The following is a 22,845-nucleotide window of genomic DNA, read 5'->3' as shown; positions in this document are numbered from 1 at the left end:
TCTGATTGGGCCATGTTACTATATAGAAATTTATTAAATGAATATCAATAAAAAAATTCTGTTATGTTAATTTAGTCAACTGCATCATCTGTAACTCTAATGCTACAGAGACTTTTAATTTAACATTGTTAATTATGGTTTACTTAGCCCTCATCAACATTGCATAAAAGGGGCAATTTCCATTTTGTGGTAGCCAACCAGGTAACCATTGGAGCAGTATTTTCTTCTTTGTATGATGCATCCTGACCATTAAAGTTCATTATATTGGCAGTAATCATGTCTAAATTCAAAACTTGGAAAATTTGTCCTAGAATCCTTTTATGATATAGGGGATCCTATGGTTAGAGCATTAGTATAATTTAATAGTCTATGTAAGAAGTGACTTATGAGATAATTAAAAGCATCATCACATGGGCGCTGTAGTTCTTATAACAAAAAACTCATCAATCATAACCTGTGGCATGGTGCATTAGTATATGGAAAATTTTTGTCCATTTTAAAATTCTTACAAATAACAAATCCTCGCTTCTATGACTACTAAGTTAATGGTGATTCTTTCTTATATTTAATTATATTTGAATTCATCTATAAATTTGCACATTTGTATCCTTATAATAAATATTAATTCATAAACATGATAATTGTCTGCCTTTTACATTTGCATTACATCGATTTTTGGTACTTCTGACTCATTTCTTTGCATACATCTAGAGATGACTGAACTGAAACTAATTTAGTGGTGAATGATAGCATGCCCATCTCTTTAATAAGCGTACGAGTATTTCATTTTCTATGGTATTGGTTATGAAGACATTGAGTAGCTTACTTTAAGATTAATTATTGGTGAATGACAACATTCCTTAATAAGTGTGCAAGTATTCCATTTTCTAGGGTAATGGTTATATAGTCATCGAGTGACTTCCTTTAAAACTTATTTTGGGCTTCTATTCATTGGTTATTAACTTTTAACAATTTTTCACTCAGAAAAGAATAAAGAGAAGAGTGAGTGGTGGCATTTGATTTAGCAATTTCTAATCCTCTGTGATATTGTTATCCTGAACACACTTTATCAACTATAACATATAGGCAAGCACTCTTCTCGAGTGATTCACATTATTTCAGCCTTCATGTCTCAAGTTAGATCTTGAACTCATGTGACCGAAGTCTCAAAGATGATGGAGAAGTCAAAATTCCTGGGTCATGACATATCTGAGTGAGATAAGGACCCCAAAGGACATCTGTGAAAAGATGACTCCTTGCTTTCTCATTTGATCTCCTCTAGCTTCTGCTACCACCTCTTTAAACTAATTAGTTCACCATGCAACAGGGTGTAGCATTTTGCTGACGACACCCCAACTGGCTTGATTTTTCACTACTGCATGGAATTTCTTTGTTTTCACAGGTACACCTGCTCATAACACATATTTTCATGTATACAACCAGAGGTGAGGATGGATATTTTCCAGCTAAGGTTGTGCCTTTCTGGATTTTAATTTGATAAGGCAATTCGAAAATCTTTAGGTTCCTCTTTGTTTATAGTCCTAACTTTAGATTATTCATTCAGTTTAATTGAAGCCTCTTATAGTCAGTTGTTTAAATAATATACGAGCTTTGGTTATATAATAGTTCTTAGGCGAATGTAAATAAGTTGTTTCCTGTTATGTAGTAAGACAAGATCGACAGAATATTGTCTTATTGATAACTCTTCTACTCAGTGTTGCATCTCCTCTGAGTTATTTGCCTTTTCATAATTCAACAGATTTACCTACAGCTAGGGTGTCATACCTGAACCAATGTTTCTTTGACTTGCCGTATTGATTTAGCCTTTTGGTCAGTGACAACTCAATGCAATTGAGAGACTTTTGGCACTTCAAGTCACATTCCAACAAGATTAGGCATCAACTGTTTGGTCTGCATCTACCCATTGCCTCTGAAATTTTGGAAGATACAGAATTCTGATCAATTTTTTCAGTGATTACGCTAGTGTTTTTCAAGTGTCTTTGAATTCAGAATCATAATACTGCTTGTATTTGGCGAAAGCCGTCCCTGTAACAAGTGAATGATGCTTGTGCAAAGGAACAGTCATATGACTCAGTGAAGATAAGCTTGGAAATGTGGTAAGTTCTGCAAGGATCAAACATTGATATGGCATTAGCTGCTATTCATATTTGCAGAAGGGGCACTTTATATATATATATATATATATATATATATATATATATATATATATATATATATATATATATATATATATATATATTCACATTTTACATGGGATGGCAAAGTTAAGAAGTAATGTTGCTTTATTTTGGGGTTTTCATATACTATAAATATGTATAAATTTTTATAAAGCATCTCTCCCATAAATCTATGTAAAAAATCTCTCTCAAATATTTGGTTGGTTAGAAACAATGCTAAAGTGTTTTATAGATTCGTTCTAACATATTAGTTTTCAGGATTATTAATGTCAAATATAGCTTCAATCAAATAGTTATTATATATATAGTATTAACAATCGACAGATAGAAATGGCTTGGTATACAAATGAGATTTTGTCTCACATCATACAAATGATAGCTTCAATTTGATGTGGCTTCTTGGTATACAAATGAATTCCACTAGGGATAGATATGAGATTTTCTTTTTTTATCTACTTGAAGTATTTTCAAAAGAGAAGCATTTTGCAATACTCTATCACTATTTTTAATACTTGTCTATAATTATAACCTGTAATAAAAAATATAAATATAATATATTTAAAATTTATGCACACAAAATATTCACGGATCATCATTCATATATATGTTGGTATGTGTTTGCATGTATTTATTTTACTACTCAATCACTTAAGTGAGTAACTAATATTTTTATCTATAAAATAGGATTTATAATTGGTAATCACTATAATTCTTTATAGCTTCATACAAGTGAGCATGTATTATGTCATATATATAATATTTTAAAATTATTTATATAAGATATTTATTATGAGGCATCTCATCCTATTTATATAACCCTATAATATAATAAATGCATAATAAGAAAGTAAAATTATATGTCAAAATAATTCAAAATGATTATGTGCACAAGTAAAAATAATAACAAATTCATGGACTTCTATTTATCATATCATAATGTGTATGTGTACTTTCACATTGCACGCCAATGTAAAATATACATATACCCTTATATTATATATCATAACATATATATACGTGTATTTCCACATCGCACTCTCATTTTATATGTATGCAGTCTCATATCATATGTTATAGCATATAAGTGTATTACACGTCATAACATATATGTACACTCCTATATCGCACGTCATAGAATTTATATGCACTTTTGCATCTCACATCATCATATATATATATACATGCATATAAGATATTTTTATCACAATTCATATTTTTTTATACTTATAATATATATATATATATATATATATATATATATCATATTCATATTTAGCACATACTTAGCTCATGATAATCATATCATTCAAAACATACTTTCCAAAATATATTATAAAGACGATAATTTATATGATAATTATTTTTTAGTAAATTAAACTTATACTTACTTTATTTAAATTAAAAATAAAAGATGTCAATAAAAGATCAAGTTCCTTAATGAGCGAGTGTGCAAATTTGGTATTCCTATTAAATTGGGAGTATAGGGTCATTAGATGTCTTAATTAAGAACCTATCTCTTGAATTATTGATTTATAATAATTTATAAAAAAAAATTGATAAAATCCATGATAAATTAGACTATACTCAGCCTAAAAATTTATCTAAATTTTATAATTAATATTTTAATAATTTACTTTATGATTATTGAACTGGTTATGATAACTCAAACCATTGCACAATTCTATCAAGAAATTTTAATCTTATATGACGATCTTGAATTATTATAAAATTTTATAAAAAAACTAAGAGACATATAATTTTTTAATTTAAAATAGAATCATTGAGGCTAAATACCCTCTTAATTCACTAACAACATATATTTTATTCTTAAAAAATTGGGTTGGGATTGTTTGAACTTGTATATCTTATATCTTGGTGCATAAAAATAGTATTCACTTAATTCCAAATCTCATAATACCCTAAGAAATTTTTTTAAAAAATATATCAAAATGATAAAACCTAATCATATCACTAAAGAGGTCAATTCAGCTTAAATAGAACATCTTCTTAGAAAATAAAAGCTTATAAGTACCTTAGATTGGGAAAGTAATAACTAAATTAGAGTCATATCGGATGATTTAAAATAATAAGATATTCATACAAAACATATCTAAAAATTAAAGATAAATTAAAAAATCTATGTTACTCAAAAGTAGATAAAAAGATCAACCTATAATCTATAAAGTTGAATCCCGAGGTATAACAAGGAAAGAATTGAGTTTTTCTTATCTTAATTTTTTTTAAAGTTGGGGTTTATTGACCTCCATAGGAAAAGTTGAAAAAATAATCGAAAAGAAAGAGAAATTTGAGGTGCTTTAGATGTTATCTTGAGATATAGTGTTCAATCCTATTATAGCTTATTTTAAGTTTTTTTTCTTTTATTAATATCATTATATAGTTATAGCAATTTCAATTGAATCTAATTTGATTTAACAAAGATGTTATTTTGGTCTAAACTTATCTTTGAATTATGTATCTCAACATTTAGTATAACACTTCTCTTTGATTTATATTTTTATTTAATTTTTATTACTCTATTTATATTTATGTAGTTTATGATCTTCCAAATATATAATATTAAAACTCAATTTTTTTACATTAATCATGGTTAAAATTATTAAGTCTTGAGATTTGCTTAAAACCGATTAAAATTCAATCGATCAACGATTAATATGTTATGCTTAAAGTAAACATTAATGTTTATACATGCTCAATCAATATTTCATATAACACCAAAAACATATACTTCAATCTTCAAAGCCGAAAACATGAACATATAAGTTATCATATATATATATATATATATATATATATAGCATAGACATTACGAATCATATTACTAAGTGAGGATAACATGGTTAAACTCGAACTCAATGCCTATAATTTTAATATTTCAGCATAGCTAATTTTAACTTACTTTTAATATAGTTAAAAATTTTGTAAATACTAATAAATAGAATATTCTATTAGAGTTGCTACACACACACATATATATATATATATATATATATATATATATATATATATATATATATATGGTTATGATTATATTTGGATATATAAATAATATCTCTATAATCGTTCGAGTTTATATACTATAATAATTAAAAAAGAAAAATAAGAAGAGAACGAGAAAACCATCTCATAGAAAATGCTTATATTCCTCTTTCTTATTCCCGTCATCTGTCTTCCTCGCTCGTCATCGACGGACAACTTTGATCGTGCCTCTCCCGTGTCCTCGATCACCATTCTCCCCGATCGATAAGCCATCATCCCCCGAGATCTCCTCCTCTTCCCTCACGCCTTCCATCTCCCTCTTCCAATTGACTCCAATATTGTGCAGCGGATGAGCCTTCTCAAAGATATTGTCAATTCCTTCTCCGAATTTTTCGCCCGCGGCCCCGCCGCCTCCGATCGATCCCCTCCGCCGGCCCCCGACCGCATGGAACCCTCGCCCTCCACTGCGCCGGCGGTCGTCGGCGAGCGGGTCGCCCTCAAGCTCAAGGGCTACTTCGATCTGGCCAAAGAAGAGATCGACAAGGCCGTCCGGGCCGAGGAGTGGGGCCTCACCGAGGATGCGGTCGCCCACTATAGGAACGCGCAGCGCGTGATGCTCGAGGCCAAGGCTGCTCGAGTCCCCGATGCCCTCGCGTCGAGGTCGACAATTCTGTGGACGTTTGTCTCTCTGTTTGTTGTGATTCGAGAGCGAGAGGAGTCGAGCGGTTTTCTGGTCCTCAGGGAATGATCCTCTTTTGCAGGGACAAAGGTCAGGTGAAGACCTATCAGCAAAAGATATCCACATGGCAGGAGCAGGTTGCGGAAAGGCTACGAGTGCTAACCCAGAGGACAGGTAAAATCCTTCTAAGGAAACAAGTTATTATGATGAGTCGTATCTTGCTCAAGATAATTAATCATCTTCCTTCTTCTTCTCTCTTATGATAAAGCAGGACTACCAACTATGAAGGTATGCATCTGTCGACTGCACTTTTAAGTAATCTTTAGTCTCCAGACTGATTACTTTCATGCAATTATTAACATTGCTTGTTTGGGGGTTTTGGATTGTTATTTTGGTTTATCAAAGAGATGGATGTTTGATTTCATGTTTTCTGTAATTTAATTGGAGGTTTGGAGAGTTGTCTTCCATCAAGTGTAGGTGCTTCTTTTGCTTCATATACTACTATGGAGAACAGATTTACATTCATCATATTTCTAATTTTTCTGGGAATATCTAATTGGTTAAGTTTGCTAATACAATCTGATCTTATTTGCTAATTGTTGCCTTTTTTTTGTATTTAGAAAGCCTTTTAGTAAAGGGGCCACATATCTCATTAACTTCATCTGTTACGTCATACCTGTTTTGTTGTGGTGCACTAGCTGCTAAACATGATGTTCAGATGGTTTGACATTTCATAACAAAGGGATTAGGCAGAGTTGTTGAATTATGCAAATAGTAACTGGAAATTCCACAGTATCTTAGGAGCATATTGTAACGTAGATAGTGTAGATTGTGAAATGAATAAAATCTGCACTGATAATTAAAACAGCAAATATCTGTACCTTTCCTGCTTCAAGATAATCTAGAATGCTGTTCAGTCATTAACTTTAATTTGCATGATCTAGAGGCCTGTTTAGATGGATGTTAATGTTAACTAGTGATCTAAATTGATTCAGACTAAGGTTTTAAATGTTGACATCACTGGTATTGACTGGTACAACCAAATACTAATATCGAAGCATATGGCTAAATATCAGTTCAATACCATTATTTTTATGTTTTTTGTTATTTTATTCAATGATATCAAGGCCAGTGCAGATTGGTATACTGTTCAATGTACTGGTATAGTACTAGTCCAATAGGTTATTGTAACTGGTATAGGACTGACATTTAAATCCTTGGTTTAGATAATAATAAAATTGTTGTGTAACTATATTCGTACGGAGATGTCAAATGTGGATTTAGATAGATAAACTAAATTAAATATACACAATCAATATCTTCTCCCTAATTACTTTAATTACATAGACCAACTAACTGAACAACATATATGACCAAATGTTAATTTTTAAGTGGCATATATATTTTTTGACAATTTTGCAAAATTTATACCAGTTTTTGGCTACTTACATCAACTGTCCTTCCTCTGAGCTTGGCATTGGCTGAGAGAATATGACACTATGTAACATGTGGATGGAACTCCACTGATTTTAGTAATAGACTAAAATGCAATTAAGTTATCCTATTTTCCAATTGATTTCTGCTTGTCTACAAACACATAAGTTGGAAAAATGTAGGTATACATGTTTTTGTACTTGTCTATATGCATATGCATGCCGTGAAAGTAACCTATGATTTTTGCATTTTCATGTGTACAGTGTCTATTTTCTGTTGTGTTATTTGGACATAATTTTTTCTTATCCCTTTTCTCTAATCCATGTGCTTTATTCAACTTTATAGACCTCCCCAAGTTATGCTACAAGTAGACCCATCTCAACTACAGTTCCCACTGCACAGAAAGTTACCAAAAATTTGCCAAGTTTCAATAGTAGTCATCAGATGATTGGTAATAAAAAAAATAGCATCAGCAACTCAAGGCCTGGTCAAGAATCTATCAAAAATTATGATGATCGGCTAGTTGAAATGATAAACACAGCAATAGTGGACAGAAGCCCTGCTGTTAAGTGGGATGATGTTGGTAAGAAATTGTGAGATCATAATTTTATTGTACTTTTTACATAGTATGTGAAATACTTTTATATGATATGCAGCTGGTCTTGATAAGGCCAAGCAAACTCTCATGGAAATGGTAATTCTACCAACTAAAAGAAGAGACTTATTCACCGGCCTTCGAAAGCCAGCTAGAGGTGCATCTTTAGCAGAGGATATTAGTGCAAGCTTTGGTATACAGAGGAGCCCTAACTTTTGACAGTAAAATTTGAAATTTCTTAGGTTTGCTTCTCTTTGGTCCTCCTGGTAATGGGAAAACAATGCTTGCCAAAGCTGTTGCATCAGAATCAGAGGCAACGTTTTTCAATGTTTCTGCTTCATCTTTAACTTCAAAATGGGTACTTGTCGTTAATATATTTGCATAAAAAGGTTCTCTGGATCTTTGTCTGGAAACTTTGACAGCAATAAATTGTTGTTGTTCTGTATTATTGGTGAACTAGGTGGGAGAAGCTGAGAAGCTTGTGCGGACTCTTTTCGAGGTTGCTGTTGCTAGGCAGCCATCTGTAATCTTCATGGATGAGGTATTCTACTCCAGTTCTATGCTTTATTTATTTTACACTAATTATGATGTTCCTTTCAGATATCTTTAAAATCTTAAATTTTTTTATTTGACCAATTTTATGTTAAATATCGTGTTCTATGCATTGATAGTCGATCGTCAGATTGCTGATTATTGTTTGGTCATCTTAAAAGAAGATTAATGTTGAAAATCTGGAAAGAGGTACTTTGTTAAATTAGGGAATCCTTAAATGCATGATGATGATCAATGGAAGGAAGTGTTTAGCACACAGACCTTGTCACTTTAACTTTCATTTGCATCAGTGGGATTATGTGCACAAAAAGAAATGAGGATTATTTGGACAAAAAGAAATAAAAATGGAGGGTAGAGAAGATAATCATGATCATGGTTAATTACTGAAATGAAAGATGTGAACTTCTTATTATATTAGGTTTGTTACTAGTAATCATACTGCCTGACAGAAGAAACAGTAAACTATCCTAAATGCCAACTATTTATCTTAAATTACTCATTAAGTAGACGGTAATTCTTGATGACTTATGATTAACAATATTCGTTTGTTGGTTTTAATTATAAAATCGTTGTCCATGTATTATGTTCAATTTCCTCTCAGAGCTCATCCTTTGGGTTTCTAAGGTTTATGGTCAAGTTGAACAATATCATCAGCAAACTGCATGAGTCCTGAAACCTTAATCCCTGATCATGGACTGAAAAAGAAAAGAAATCCTTGCTTTCCTAGTAGCTTTAACATTTTATTTATGAAAGAAGTTTTGGATCTAGCTATGGTTTTCCACTTCTGATGGTAGTCAGAATTAGCAACAGGAATCCTTGAAGCATAAAATATTTAATAAATCTGATATTCGTTTATATGCTAAAATAAGAGGAGGCAGAATTTAAAGTAAGTTCCAGACCTTGTACCGCATCTTAGAGTTTTTGGATGATGAGGGATTGAATAAAACTGAACCACCGTCTTAAAGAATATATATATTTTTTGCTTTATCTGATTTGAATAATTGTGGATCCTACATATTTTTTTGTTATTTCATCATCATAGGATATTAAGAGAGTATTATATATAGAATTGCTTCTGAAATTGGATCAGTGACTTTTCAAGCATGGTTTTTTTCTTTTATCTTGATCAATTTTCACTAGCTCCATACTATCAATTCTTTCATAAAAGAACCACTGTGTACTTCTGTAGGAGCTAATCTTATCATCTGCCTAGAGGCAATGACTCATGTTGTTATGTTTGAAAATCTGATTCAAGTTGTTTCGTTTGAGGTCTAGCTGGTTCCTCTGTTCAATCTTATGTAAAAGGTGAAAAATCATTTTATTAATACTGGATTTTGTTTTTATTTTTCATATTATTTCAAGTAAATTACATTGCATTCTGCAGATAGATAGTGTATTGTCTGCTAGGGTAGCTAATGAGAACGATGCTAGTAGAAGGCTAAAGTCAGAGTTCCTCGTCCAATTTGATGGAGTGACTTCTAAGCAGAATGACTTTGTAATCGTCATTGGTGAGAGAATACCTCTCCTTTTAGTTTGACATGTACAAGTTTTTATCTTCCCTCTCCTTTGGCTTTATCTACTTTCTCTCTTCATGCACATAAATGCATATTCAAGGGGCAAGTATTCGTGCAGGTGCAACTAATAAGCCACAGGAGTTAGATGATGCTGTTCTGCGCAGACTGGTGAGTTCAATGTTGGCATGCCTAGAGAAGGTTCAGCACATAAGGGATTATATCCACCTAAGTACTCACTTGCTTTCTCTGCTTTTGTTTTATGATTTGGTTACACTCAAAACCAAATGTGTAATCACATGGATGGTAATTTACATGATATATTAAAATTTAGTATTAGGATTTATAAGAAAAAGAACAGTCAGCCTATTTGAGAGATTTTGTTCAAGGAAAATTCTAGAAATAACTAATATATGAAAAAGGAAAAGTTAATACATGAAGCTAATGATTTTTCTTAATTTTTCCTAGAAAAAAGGGAGAAATCTAAGAAAATAAACCCTGTATCTTTTTATCTTATGTTGATTACTCTTTTATTCTGAACTTCTTTGGAACTGAACTTGTTGTAGCGAAGTTAGCAAAGTATGATGCAATAAATTGTTTGAATTTTTGAAATATTTATTTATTCAATGCAGATATATACACAATAGTTTGCATATATACCACATGGCTTGGACACAACAACTGTCTTATATTGCCAAAACAAAAACAAGTGACAAAGGGTTGATCTTTGAATACGAAAAAGAATGTACACGTTGCAAATGTTTGATATGCATGTTTGCTGCTTTTCTTTTACCTTTTTTTTTTTTGTTGGGTACTTTTTCATTATCTTAATGAAAAGATTTGGTTTGGATAGGTTTGTTTATCATCTGCTTAAAAAAAATAGTCAAGTGAGTCTCCTCCCCATTATTTTCAGTTGCTAATACTTCTTTTGATGGTTCCAATCATGTGGGCAGATGGGTTCCACCCACCCAGTTAAAAGAAATTACCAGCACAGCAGCACTGTAAAATAATGGAGGATCCTGGTCTGATATAGTCATACAAGTGTAACATCTATGATGCTTGGTTAGGAGAAAGATAGGTTTTAGATTTTTTGCATATCTTAATGCAGCTGAATCAAGGAAATAGACAAGGCATGCAGCTGGTTGAAGAATCATGTATTAAGGTGGATTATAAGAATCATACTTGAGAAGTCAGTTAACAAGAGGAACCCTGGATGTTTGCTCTTATGTATGTATGTTTTTGGACATACTGGATGCCTAAATTAATAATGGATTCTCAAATTATATAGTCATGTGGTGGGACAGCAATGTCTTTGAGAGTGGAAATGGCAATAAGAGAGAGCACAGGAAGTGAGGTTTTTCACTTTGCTGAAGCCACTGAACAGCAGAGTGAGAAAATTTTATGATGCTTACTAACTTGGGAATACAATTCAATTTTTCTTACAAAATTTTCAAGTTTTGATGTAAGCACCTTCTGTTATGTGAAAAGATAACATATATATTTTGGCTATTCTTTCCTTTCTTTCCATATTAGTCTACAATAGATTTCCAATAATTAGCGTGAGATGGCTTTCATTATGTAATGACGTGAGCAATCATCATTTGTTCCTAGACCACAATATTGTTTGTCTAGGTAGAATTGATGCCTCTGATGAACCATAACATCCTATAGAAACCCAGTCATCTTGTTTTGCATCAAGCTCCTTAGGAATTTCAAATGTTGAGGGGGATATAGAACAATTTATCAGTACTACATAGTATTGGGGAATCCCTCTGGCCCATATATCACAGATCTCGTGATAAAGATGAGACATGTAGTTTTTGGCATGTTTATCTTTAAAAAATGTCATGTTGGTGCTCTTTAATGACTTGTAGGAAGGTAGACCAGGTCATAGAGATAATCAGAAAATTATTGACACTAACGGATTTAGATTGGGATTTTTGGTGTTGGATTGGGCAATGGTGATAATATATTTTCTCGTTTGATAATTGGCTATGGGATGTCTTTAGAAAACAGATTGGGCACAAACAGTGTCTCTGATTCAGATATTTGTTTGAAAGCAAATCTCTGTTGTAATAGCAAATATTAGATGGTATCTACTGCCCGCAGTTAATTTCAAACAGGAGGAAATATGGAGGTGAGGAAATATATCTTTAATGAACTAAAAAATGTATTTGTTTGGTTGCCAAGGCGAGATTTATTTCCGGTCTTGGGTTTATATTAAAGGGACAGGCTGTGAAGTGGATTGGTGCAGTATTCTGTGGTCAACTGAAAACACACCAGACATTCATGAAAATTGATTTCTAATTAGTTTATACTTTGTATTATAGTGTAGATGCATTTAGGAATATATGGGATCTGACCTTGCTTATAGTACAGAGATATTTGTTAAAAGCAGGGATAATTAATGAGTTTGAAGGTGTGGTGTCAATTCATTGAGTTAAATCTGTGTATGGTAGCATCTTTTTCTTGTCTCTTTAATGTCCCACTGTTTGCTAACAAATATATTAGGTATTGAGGTTTTTACCTTTTTATTTTCATGCATTGAAATCTTGGATCAGGTAAAGAGAATATATATCCCACTACCAGACGAAAATGTGAGGAAGCTCCTCCTTAGAAATCAGCTGAAAGGTCGAGCATATTCATTACCTAGTAAGTATGAAATCATCACTTTGACTGCAAACTTCTCCAATAACACTGCTACAGGAAGTAAAGTAGAATTTCCTAAACAGCAGATGTACTGAGCTTCATGTTATCTTTCTTATTTGATGATTAATAGCAATATGTTGTACAGGTGGTGATCTGGAAAGACTCGCTAATATTACTGATGGTATTATCTTTTCTGATTCCATATATATTCAGATGATATGTTTTTCTTAACTAAGTATTATATGTTTAGGATATTCTGGAAGTGATTTGCAAGCCCTGTGTGAAGAAGCTGCGATGATGCCAATCAGAGAATTGGGTCCACAGCATATTCTTACTATAAAAGCAAGTCAGGTGAACATCAAAGCTTGTACCATGTTCCGATTTCTGCTTAGAAGTTGCAAATCATAACTTTTAAGGAGTCACATCAATCTTTCTTTGCGGATTAATCTCTGCCTGAATCCATTTTTTTTAAGATGGATCTCTATTCCAATCAGAGAATTGGGTCCACAGCATATTCTTACTATAAAAGCAAGTCAGGTGAACATCAAAGCTTGTACCATGTTCTGATTTCTGCTTAGAAGTTGCAAATCATAACTTTTAAGGAGTCACATCAATCTTTCTTTGCGGATTCATCTATGCCTGAATCCATTTTTTTTAAGATGGATCTCTATTTCCACTTCTAAGCCATGGTCACTCTGTAGATCTACTGAACTGAAACTGTTAGAACTTGAGCATCATTTGCCTTGATGCCAAGCTCATGTTAAAGCTTTCATGATGGTGTGGTGGATGTATATCATTTTTTGTCATGATGATCCCGGAAGGGTTTCTATGAAATTTTGGTCTCCACAAACCTAATAAATGATATATTGTTTCACTTTCATTGCTCACATATGCCTTGAGAAAGAAAATAATTAGACTTTCTAATTCTGATGTAGCCCCTTACAGTAACTCGTTGATAGAAAATTGAAGACATCTTTGTACTTCAGGTGAGACCACTAAGATACGAAGATTTTCAGAAAGCAATGGTGGTTATCAGACCAAGCTTACGGAAGAGCAAGTGGGAGGAGCTCGAGCGGTGGAATGAAGAATTCGGTTCAAGTTGAGTTACACAGCCAGATTGGGCAGAAATTGTATCCAACTGAACGGTAAACTTTCCTGTCATATAGATACACCAGAAAGAGTAAAATTGTATGCCTTAGTTAACTAGAATTTATACTGTCACAAAGTTTCGTATGGTCCCAACTTTTTAAAGTCAAACTTGTATATGTACAGTTTATTCCATGGTTGCTTGCATCCATGTGACTGCACAAAGTTGTAAATATGTTTTTTTTCATTGAACATTGAGCATGTTTTTTTATGTGCAAATCTATTGATGTGAAAAAGGATCAGTTCATGATGATTTTCCTGCTTGTGTTATCAAATTTCAGATGTTGTTTGCTTGTTTAGGATAATATGTTGGCCAGCCAATGCTTGCTAAGCTGTGCTTGCTTGATCACTATGATTCCTGAACTTTATATTATCTTATCACTCAAGTACTATTGCAACTTTCTTCCATTAGTCTTAATATAAAAGGCACATGTTTTGTTTACATGACATAAATATGAATGAGAAAAAACTGTATCACTTGAACATTAGTTGAAAAATTAAAATCCAGAGCATACTGAAGATTTTTACCACTGACACTTGTGCCAAGTTGATATTGTGTGCCCAAGTCAATTTTTAGTGAAGAATTTGGTGTATGGAAGTTGGTATTTGGCTAGTGGATTAAAATTTAAGAAGTCACTGAAAAATATTTTAGGGGCTCAATTAAATTTTGACTAAAAATCATATTTAGTGGTGTAATTTACCTTTTTTGTTTATGGTGTTATGGGCAGACCTCCTGTTGAGACTCATGTCCTAGTCATAAAATGGTCCAATTTCAAGATTGGTCTTCAATCACCGGTCTAGTAAAGGTTTTGAATCCCGGAGTACGAGATGGGGCATACATTATTTTGTGGCTGGAGAATATAATCCATTTGTCAATGGTTCCTGGACAAAACCAATCCTAATGTGAGATCACAAAGAGAAAGCAACTATGTGAGTGTTGGTCATTTGGGCAATACTTGATTCATATTTTCACCATCCATGGTAATTTGCATCCTTTGGGTCATGTTAGGCGTTACAGAGGCATTTCACTAATGAAACCGGAGACACTACTCGAAGATAAATTATTACTCCTACGCGACTCAAAGACGGTAGAAAGAAAACAGCAATCATAATAGACGCACCAATGCGACACACTCCGACGACTTCGACGAGGTGCCCATAACCGATCCCTTCACAAGCCCAGGCAGCGCATCATCGACTCCCGCACCTCCTCCTCCACCTCGGCGCCGCGGACGAGGTACGGCATGGAGTCGAAGGCGCGGGCGATGGCGCACAGCACGGCATCCCCGGCCGCGCACTCCCCCGCGCGGTGCCCGAGCGCCGCGATCATCGCCTCGGGCTCATGCCGCATCGCTCGAAGGGTGTCCGCGCACGACCGGCCGGGCACCGCCAGCGTCACCGCGAAGCAGTGCGGCCCGTCGCTCTGGGCCACCCGCACAACGCTCGGCCCCCCGAAGAGGTTGTGCAGCCCGCCGAGCGCCTCCTGGTACGCCCCTCCAAGAAACATCCCCAGGTAGTATTCTCCCCCCTTGATCTCGTGCAGCGGGAGGCTCGACTGCCCACCGATGAACCGATCCACCTTCCCATCGCTGTCGCACGTCAGATCGGATAGAATGCCCTTGACTCCCGGCTGCTGGTCGAGGTGGTGAATCGGGACGACCGGGAACAGCTGTCCGATCGCCCAGAAATCGGGCATCGAGGCGAAGAGCGAGAGGTTGATATGGTATGTCCTCACTGGATCAGCCACTCCCAGCTCCTCTGCCACGAGGTCGCAGAGACCGTCGACGGCCGCCAGGTGTTCGAGGCCGAGAACTCCGTCCTTGAAATGGTCGATGCATCTCTGCTTCAACTGGTTAGCATACACAGCGCAGGTCTCGTACTCGCCGCGGTAGGCAGCCGCCATCAAGTTGTTGTAATCGGAACCAGCATCGTCCGCCAGCTCGTCGAGAAATAATGCAGGGTTTGGGCCGACGGACGACAACGGCGCAGCTCTGGTGGCGTTGGATGAGACCGCTTCGAAGATGAGCACCGACTGGTGCGACACGAGCGCTCGACCGCTCTCGCTGCAAATGATCGGATGGCGTACACGCTTTCGGTCGCAAGCGAACATCACCGCCCGGACCACAGCGCCGGCGTATTCGTCGAGCCCGTAACCCACCGACATGTCCGAGGCATCAGAGTGAGAGCCGTCGTAATCGATTCCGAGGCCGCCGCCTATGTCGATGACGCGCATTGCGGCCCCGAGTCTCGCGAGCTCGCAGTAGATTTGAGCGGCCTCGCCGACCCCATCCGATAGCAGCGACGTCGTCGGGATCTGAGAGCCGATGTGGAAATGCAGGAGCTGAAGGCAATCGAGCATATCCAGGCGTTGAAGCTTCCGGGCGACGGAAAGGATCTGCGCGGTGGTCAACCCAAACTTGCCCTTCTCTCCAGAGGTGGATCCAAAATGGCCGTAGTGTTTGGTGCGGAGCTTGGCCCGGAGACCGATCACCGGCCGGACACCGAGTCTTTGACTGGTATCCACCACCGTGTCCAGCTCCTCCTCCTGCTCCAGTACGATCACCGTGTTGAGATCCATGCTCCGAGCGAAGAGGGCAAGGGCGATGTACTCCTCGTCCTTGTAGCCGTTGCAAATGAGGAACGCATCCGGGCTCCCTCTCGTGAGGCAGCTCATGGCGAGGAGGAGCTCCGCCTTCGACCCGGCCTCGAGGCCGAACCGGAACGGTGCTCCAAATTCCACGACGTCCTCCACGATGTACCGGTCCTGGTTGCACTTCACCGGGTAGACCCCCTGGTAGCGAGAGCCATATACGTTGGAGCGGATGGCGAAGTCGAAGGCTTGCTGCAGTGACTCGAGCCGGTGTTTGAGGACGTCGGGGAGGCGGACGAGGAGCGGGAGGCGGAGGCCTAGCCCGCCGGCGGACTTGGGGTCGGTGGCTTTCTTCACCACCTTCATGAGGTCGATCTCTTGGTGGGCGAGGGTGGCTGCGCCGTGCGGCCGGACGGCGATGTCGCCGTCAGAATTGACGCAGAAGTAAGGCGCGCCCCAGCCTTCGATCCGGTAGAGGGAGGCGGAGAGGTCGGTGGACCAGTTGGAGGGGCGGTCGGCGGTGACACCACCCGCCGTAGTCGGAGTGTCGCCGGGGAATGTCCCCGGCGCGGGAAGAGCGCCATCCCAAGCGAAGACGTAGCCAGGGGGCGGCGCTGCAGCATCTACGCACGCGAGGGCCGGCATCTCTTCCCGATCGCAGAACAATAGTCTACTTCTTCAGATCTCGGTCAAGATGGGGGCTTTGCAAGCCGCCGAGGCCGGGGCCCCGGCCACCCCCCCCAGACGAAGCAGTAAAAGTCTGATACAGAGAAGAAGAGCCCTAGCACGCCCTCAGACGACCCCGGAATCCCCCACGCCGGCCCTCAGAAGACGGCGTGACAAACAGATCGTTCGACGATCGAATACCAACAGGAACCCCAGAGCTGCCGGGAAACCGCAGAAAAAGCCACCGCCGATCCTGCCGCAGCCGCAGAGTGCCAAGAGGGGATTAAGAGGACGGAGTACCCTAACGATAGACCCAACGGAGAAGGGGCAGCGTTAGTATTCAAATAGGAAGAGACGAGGAACGACAACCCGGCGACGATGGTGGGCGAGGCGACGGGGTTTATATAGTGGGCGGCTTGATCTTTATTCGGCGGAAACAGAACGGTGACGATCAATTGATTTATCAGGTTATATATGGGTTTTAGTTGTTGGGGCGCTCGTATCCGTGTCCGACCCCATCGAATCGCCGCGTGGCCCCGCAAGGAGGGCGCCACGATGAGCCACGCATCAGCGAGTCGTGTGGATATAGCGGATTGTCTCGTGGGAATATCGCGTGAGATTAGTCGGGTGCTGTTGGAGATAAGCACGTCACTGCGTGCCAACATCTTTCTGCCCAAACCTATCGCGTCGTTTGCCGATTCTGTTTTAACGCGACTCCGGCGGAACAACGTCACTATTTACGTCGTTTTCCGCACTCGTCTTCGACTCACCCTCCGGACTTTGCGCCGGGTTTGACTTAGTTGAAAAATCTGGGCCCCGCGGGAGTCCGAAAATGTGGGCCATGATGACCCCATCCGTCAACAAAAGCGGTCCCCGCAACAACTCGAAGGTACGTGTCCGCAACGTAGGGGCAAGTAATTTACTGTTCCCTGTTTAAATCTAAATATATTATATGTATACCATTTCAAATCCTGCTGGTTTTTCAGAGAATTCCAAGTTAAATTAAACACTTGAGAAAAAGACTTGGAGTTTGTTCCAAGTGGCATTTGATTATTAAAATGGCATTCCCATCACATCTAGTAGTACTAATTAAATTATCTTTTGATGCGGTTTTACTAAAATCAAGATGCCAGTACACAAATAATTCTATTTTCTTTGCATCTTCTTTCTTCTGCATGTGAACAGAATGGCCCAGTAGTGATTGGACAATTGTCCTACACCCAGATGCAAATTCCAAAACCCTAACACTAGATTCATACTTGAGCACATTGCTTAGACTTAGGGATGAGTAGGACATGTCCCATGATGTTAGGCATCATTTGAGGCAGCTGGTGATCGGTCATACAATAATTTGGATGAGCCACTTAGGCGTACTGAATCAAATCTTACGGGTGATTTGGTCTCTCACGGACTTGATATATGAAACCCATGCACATGTCATCTCCATGAAGATTACAGAAGACTTTTCCTTGATTTATGGGGTCCATATGATTCATTTACCATCTCAATTCTATGACCCAAAGTTGTACCAATCAAATTATTGTTTCACCGATCGCTTCCAACCGGTCGAATTGAATTCGATCAACTCGGACCGGGGAAACCGTCCGGACGAGTAATCTTAAGAATAAAGCGTATACATACATACACATCACACACGTCGACGTATCAACTCTTAGTATATAGGCTGCCGTATACCATAAAACTAAGTTATCTCAACAGCGCATTCACATGAGACAATAGAAAAATACGCACGAGATACATGAGAGCGTGGACCGTTGTATATATTTCGTCCCTTTGATCACGTGATTGTCTTGTGACTGATCTGATGCGCGAGCACGTCGATGGATATTACCTTCCGCTTACCATCCTCGTTTTTTCGCGCTGTGGTTACATATATAAGACCAATCACGAGGCAGGTATATTTGTGGGTAGATAATTGTGCAGGGATGTTATCGTTTGTTGGTGATGACTTATGGCTGATTAGAGCCGTTGGATCTTATGGTTGGTGAGTTTTTGACCGTTCGATGGCATGGCTACGCCATCCCCTACAGATGGCGTTGGAGCATTGGACAGGCGGGTTCTGCCATCCCGCCACGTGCCCTTCTGTAACCCATTAAATCACCCGCTGCTCCGCGCAGCGACGAACACTACGGCAGACACTCCAAACCGGAATGGACGAGCTCATCATTTCCCCCTCCTGCTCCTCCTCCTTGAACGCGCCGGCGGCCGCCGACCTCCAGTACCGGCTGCAGAGCTTCCTCCTCGCGCGACCTGAGTGGTGGGCCTATGCCATCTTCTGGCGCGCCTCCCCCGACCATCGTGTACTCTCCTTCGGCGACGGCAACTTCCGCGGCGCCCGCAAGAGCCGGGGGTCCGACGACTCCGTCGACGACGGCGAGTGGTTCTACGTCGTGTCGCTCAGCCGATCGTTCGTGGTGGCCCGAGGCGGGGACGCAAATCCCGTCCCCGCCCGCGTCTACGGCTCGCTGGCGCCGGTCTGGCTGGCGGGCGTGCGCGCGCTCCAAGCGTGCGGGTGCGACCGGACCCGCGAGGCTCAGCTCCACGGCATCGAGACACTCGCGTGCTTCCCGGTCCCCGGCGGCGTCCTCGAGCTCGGCTCCGCCGACTACATCGCGGAGAACTGGGTCCTCGTGCAGCAGGTCAGTGCCATCTTCAACACGACGCCCCACGACGCCGCCATCGCCGGCGCAGAACCGACGGCCGCCCCGGCCCCTTTGTCGGCAGCGAGGAAGGATGGGGCCGGTCTCTCCTCTTCGGTCGACTCCGAGCACTCGGACTCCGACTGCCACCTGTTGGCGGAGCGCCGCAGGCCCAAGAAGCGAGGGCGGAAGCAGGAGAGCGGGTCGCACGAGGTGCCAGCAAACCACGTCGAGGCGGAACGGCAGCGCCGCGAGAAGCTGAACCACCGCTTCTACGCCCTCCGTTCGGTGGTGCCCAACGTATCGCGGATGGACAAGGCGTCCCTGCTGTCGGACGCCGTGGCCTACATCAAGGAGCTCGAGGCCAAGGTCGACAAGCTGGAGGCCGAAGCCAAGACTGCGAAGAAGGAGACAACCACCAGCACCACGACACACGGCACCACCACCACAACCACCTCAGCGACGGCGATGGAGGTGGAGGTGAAGCTGCTGGGAGAGGAGGCGCTGATAAGGGCGCAATCGGATGACCGGAACCATCCGCCGGCGAGGCTGATGGTTGCGCTACGCGACCTGGGGCTCCACGTGCACCACGCGAGCGTGTCCTGCGTCAAGGAATCCGTGCTGCAGGACGTGGTGGTGGAGGTGCCATGTGAGTTGCAGGGCCATGAAGGCCTCAGGGCTGCGCTCCTCGCCAAGCTCCAGACAAGCTAAGCTGAGCTTAGCTGAGCTGCCACGTTACTTAGTGTCTTCTTCCTCTTCTCCTTTGTGCGCATGTGACTCGTGCTCTTAAGGCCTCAGGGCTGCGCTCCTCGCCATTGGGATCTATTGCATGCGCATGACGAGGAAGACGCTCGAAGGAGATGGTGGAGTCTGTGTGTGCATGATTGAGGTAGGTAGCGCTTAGTTGGCAGAGGCTGTCGTCGTCTTGGATACGTGAAACGACAAGGCTATAACTTCTTTGCCGATGATATGTATCGATCGGGACTTGTCCCATCAAACTAAGACTATGTGATGGGTTAGTGATACGGGAATAAAGTTACGTAAGCTTTGGTTGCAACCGCGAATGACATTTAAATGTGATGAGGGGGACTATTCGTGTCATGAAATAAATGCATGCTTTATTGGATGATTATTTTCATGATAATAATCAGTGATGAGGATAGTAATTATGATAAAGACTCGGCTGATATCAGCCGACACCTCACGCCTCGATCGGCACGACTGCACCCGGTCAAACGAATCGGAACACCGACCGAGGCGCATTAACGCCTACTCAGGCTCGGTTCTTCACGCCACGCCAACGCCCATGTCAGACGCTACCAGTTTGCCTCATACAGGCGGGCACATCAAACAATAGTAAGCTTCCTTATAAATACCCTCTCGTTCATCAGAGAGGAGGAGGAAGAGACACACTCAAAACACTTCTTCATCTGAAACTCCCTCCACGTTTGCTAACTTGATCGTCGGACCGATATTTGTGTAGGTGCGAAGCCGAAGGGCCCCGCGGGACGAGCAGACGAGGAGTGCCTGCCCGGAGGAGGCGGCTACATCGTCCTGATCGGACGCCACACCCGACCCCCTCAACGGGCTCGAGTAACGCCCCAGGGAGATCCCCGTCGTTCGGACCCGAACCAAACCACGTCGGTCCCGAGGCCACGGCTCAAGGTTGTTTCCCACAACAATTAGGGTAGTTTATTGATAATCTCATGACATGTCATGTGTCCTACCAACTACCTTATCACATCGGTTAAACCATTCTTACACGTCACTCCACACTATATATTGGAAACTTAGTCAACCGACTCATTGACTTTTGTTTTCGCACGATAGTCACAATGTTAGATGCAATCCTCCACATGTTGAATGATGATGGTCGATGATTCTGTCTTATTACCTTATGGATTAACTCTTCGCTTTAAGTCAAATAATTATCCCAACTCCTCTATCATATATTTATCGGACATTCCTTTCATGTGATGCATCTCTTATTTTTTCGATACCAAATTTGTTCGATCTTGATTGGCTCCGAACCCTTGACGTAACGAATACTTAGAACCTATAAAATCACTTATATTGTATTGATTATCTCAATTATTTACACTAGTGTAAGTCTACTTGCATTGATCCTCCCTGGTATAATAATCTATGGAGATCTATTTTTTGAATTTGAGTCGTAAATCTAGTAATTTTTTTTATAAAATGATATAATTATATATTATATCAAAGATACAAAATATGTAGGAAATATCATAAATTTGACAATGAGAAAACTAATAGCGATAGAGAGGATGATATCGACGACCACAATAGAGAAATAATTGAGATACAACAAATATCATCCTTCGAGAACAAATAAAAAATCAAGAGTAATTTGATCCTCGTAACAATCACATAAATATTTACACTCACATGAACCTCATGCATTGTTTTTATTAGTGCATAAACACCTATAATAATGTAAGATTAAGATAAGAATCGACTAAATATGTTTATCGCAAACATCATCGGATACACCAACGGATAAAATAGAAGATCTACGTATAGTGATGGTAGGAACCAAAGAAGACAAGTGTAGGATAAAAAAAAATGGAACTCCATTCTCCATATCTTCTTGGAGACCTAATCCTACTTGAACTTAGTTAAAGATTAGATAGAGTAATGGTCGGCAATGACATAGACAACAAAAAACCATTAGAAAGGAGGAAGATCCAAACATCAGTGAGAAGATAAGTGGTTTAGGATAAAAAAAATAGAACATAATCCATTCCCATTTGTACTTAGATACATTATATATTAGGATCAGATCTTAAACTCTCAATCATAATTCAACTTCTGATAGATTATTTATGATTCAAATGCATGTGCATGAGAAGACAAATGTGGTTAGTGTCGAAATAATGCATGCCTTTCTTTCTCTCTCATATAAACTAATGCAAGCAAACACTTGACCGACCATTGTTGGGACTTCGAGAATGAGATTCCCTGATGCCCATTATGGAGAAGAAGATTGGGTGTGGCATGTGAAATACCATTCAAATGGAGATTTTATATGTGTTTATCCTACCAAGGTTTAGAAATAGAATATTTACACTCCATTCTGACTTTGGAATTAACATCTTGCACGTGTTAAGAGTATATTTAATTTTAAATTGATCCGAGATCTAAGTA

The 22,845-nt window shown here is 39.6% G+C and overlaps 3 protein-coding genes across 3 annotated transcripts; 2 read left to right on the top strand and 1 right to left on the bottom strand.

Annotated features, from left to right (window-relative positions):
* The first annotated feature begins 5,369 nt into the window (after positions 1-5,369).
* LOC104000466 (uncharacterized) lies at positions 5,370-14,014 on the top strand. The gene is made up of 13 exons (XM_009422526.3): positions 5,370-5,855; positions 5,957-6,048; positions 6,146-6,162; positions 7,654-7,891; positions 7,965-8,060; positions 8,146-8,261; positions 8,364-8,444; positions 9,840-9,963; positions 10,088-10,137; positions 12,528-12,618; positions 12,761-12,796; positions 12,866-12,966; positions 13,602-14,014. The coding sequence occupies exons 1-13, from the start codon at positions 5,545-5,547 to the stop codon at positions 13,716-13,718; spliced, it is 1,470 nt and encodes a 489-aa protein (XP_009420801.1). The 5' UTR covers positions 5,370-5,544; the 3' UTR covers positions 13,719-14,014.
* A 776-nt stretch (positions 14,015-14,790) lies between these two features.
* LOC104000467 (arginine decarboxylase-like) lies at positions 14,791-17,460 on the bottom strand. The gene has a single exon (XM_009422527.3). It carries the CDS (start codon positions 16,994-16,996, stop codon positions 14,933-14,935), a length of 2,064 nt encoding a protein of 687 aa, XP_009420802.2. The 5' UTR covers positions 16,997-17,460; the 3' UTR covers positions 14,791-14,932.
* Positions 17,461-19,176: 1,716 nt separating this feature from the next.
* On the top strand, positions 19,177-20,770 carry LOC135624200 (transcription factor MYC1-like). The gene has a single exon (XM_065127608.1). The coding sequence runs from the start codon at positions 19,189-19,191 to the stop codon at positions 20,386-20,388; it is 1,200 nt and encodes a 399-aa protein (XP_064983680.1). The 5' UTR covers positions 19,177-19,188; the 3' UTR covers positions 20,389-20,770.
* Positions 20,771-22,845: the final 2,075 nt, after the last annotated feature.

Source organism: Musa acuminata, chromosome BXJ2-10 (genome assembly GCF_036884655.1).
Source record: "Musa acuminata AAA Group cultivar baxijiao chromosome BXJ2-10, Cavendish_Baxijiao_AAA, whole genome shotgun sequence".
Lineage (NCBI taxonomy): Eukaryota > Viridiplantae > Streptophyta > Magnoliopsida > Zingiberales > Musaceae > Musa > Musa acuminata.
The sequence above is the reverse complement of the archived record's forward strand: the minus strand, read 5'-3'. Positions and strand labels throughout refer to the sequence as shown.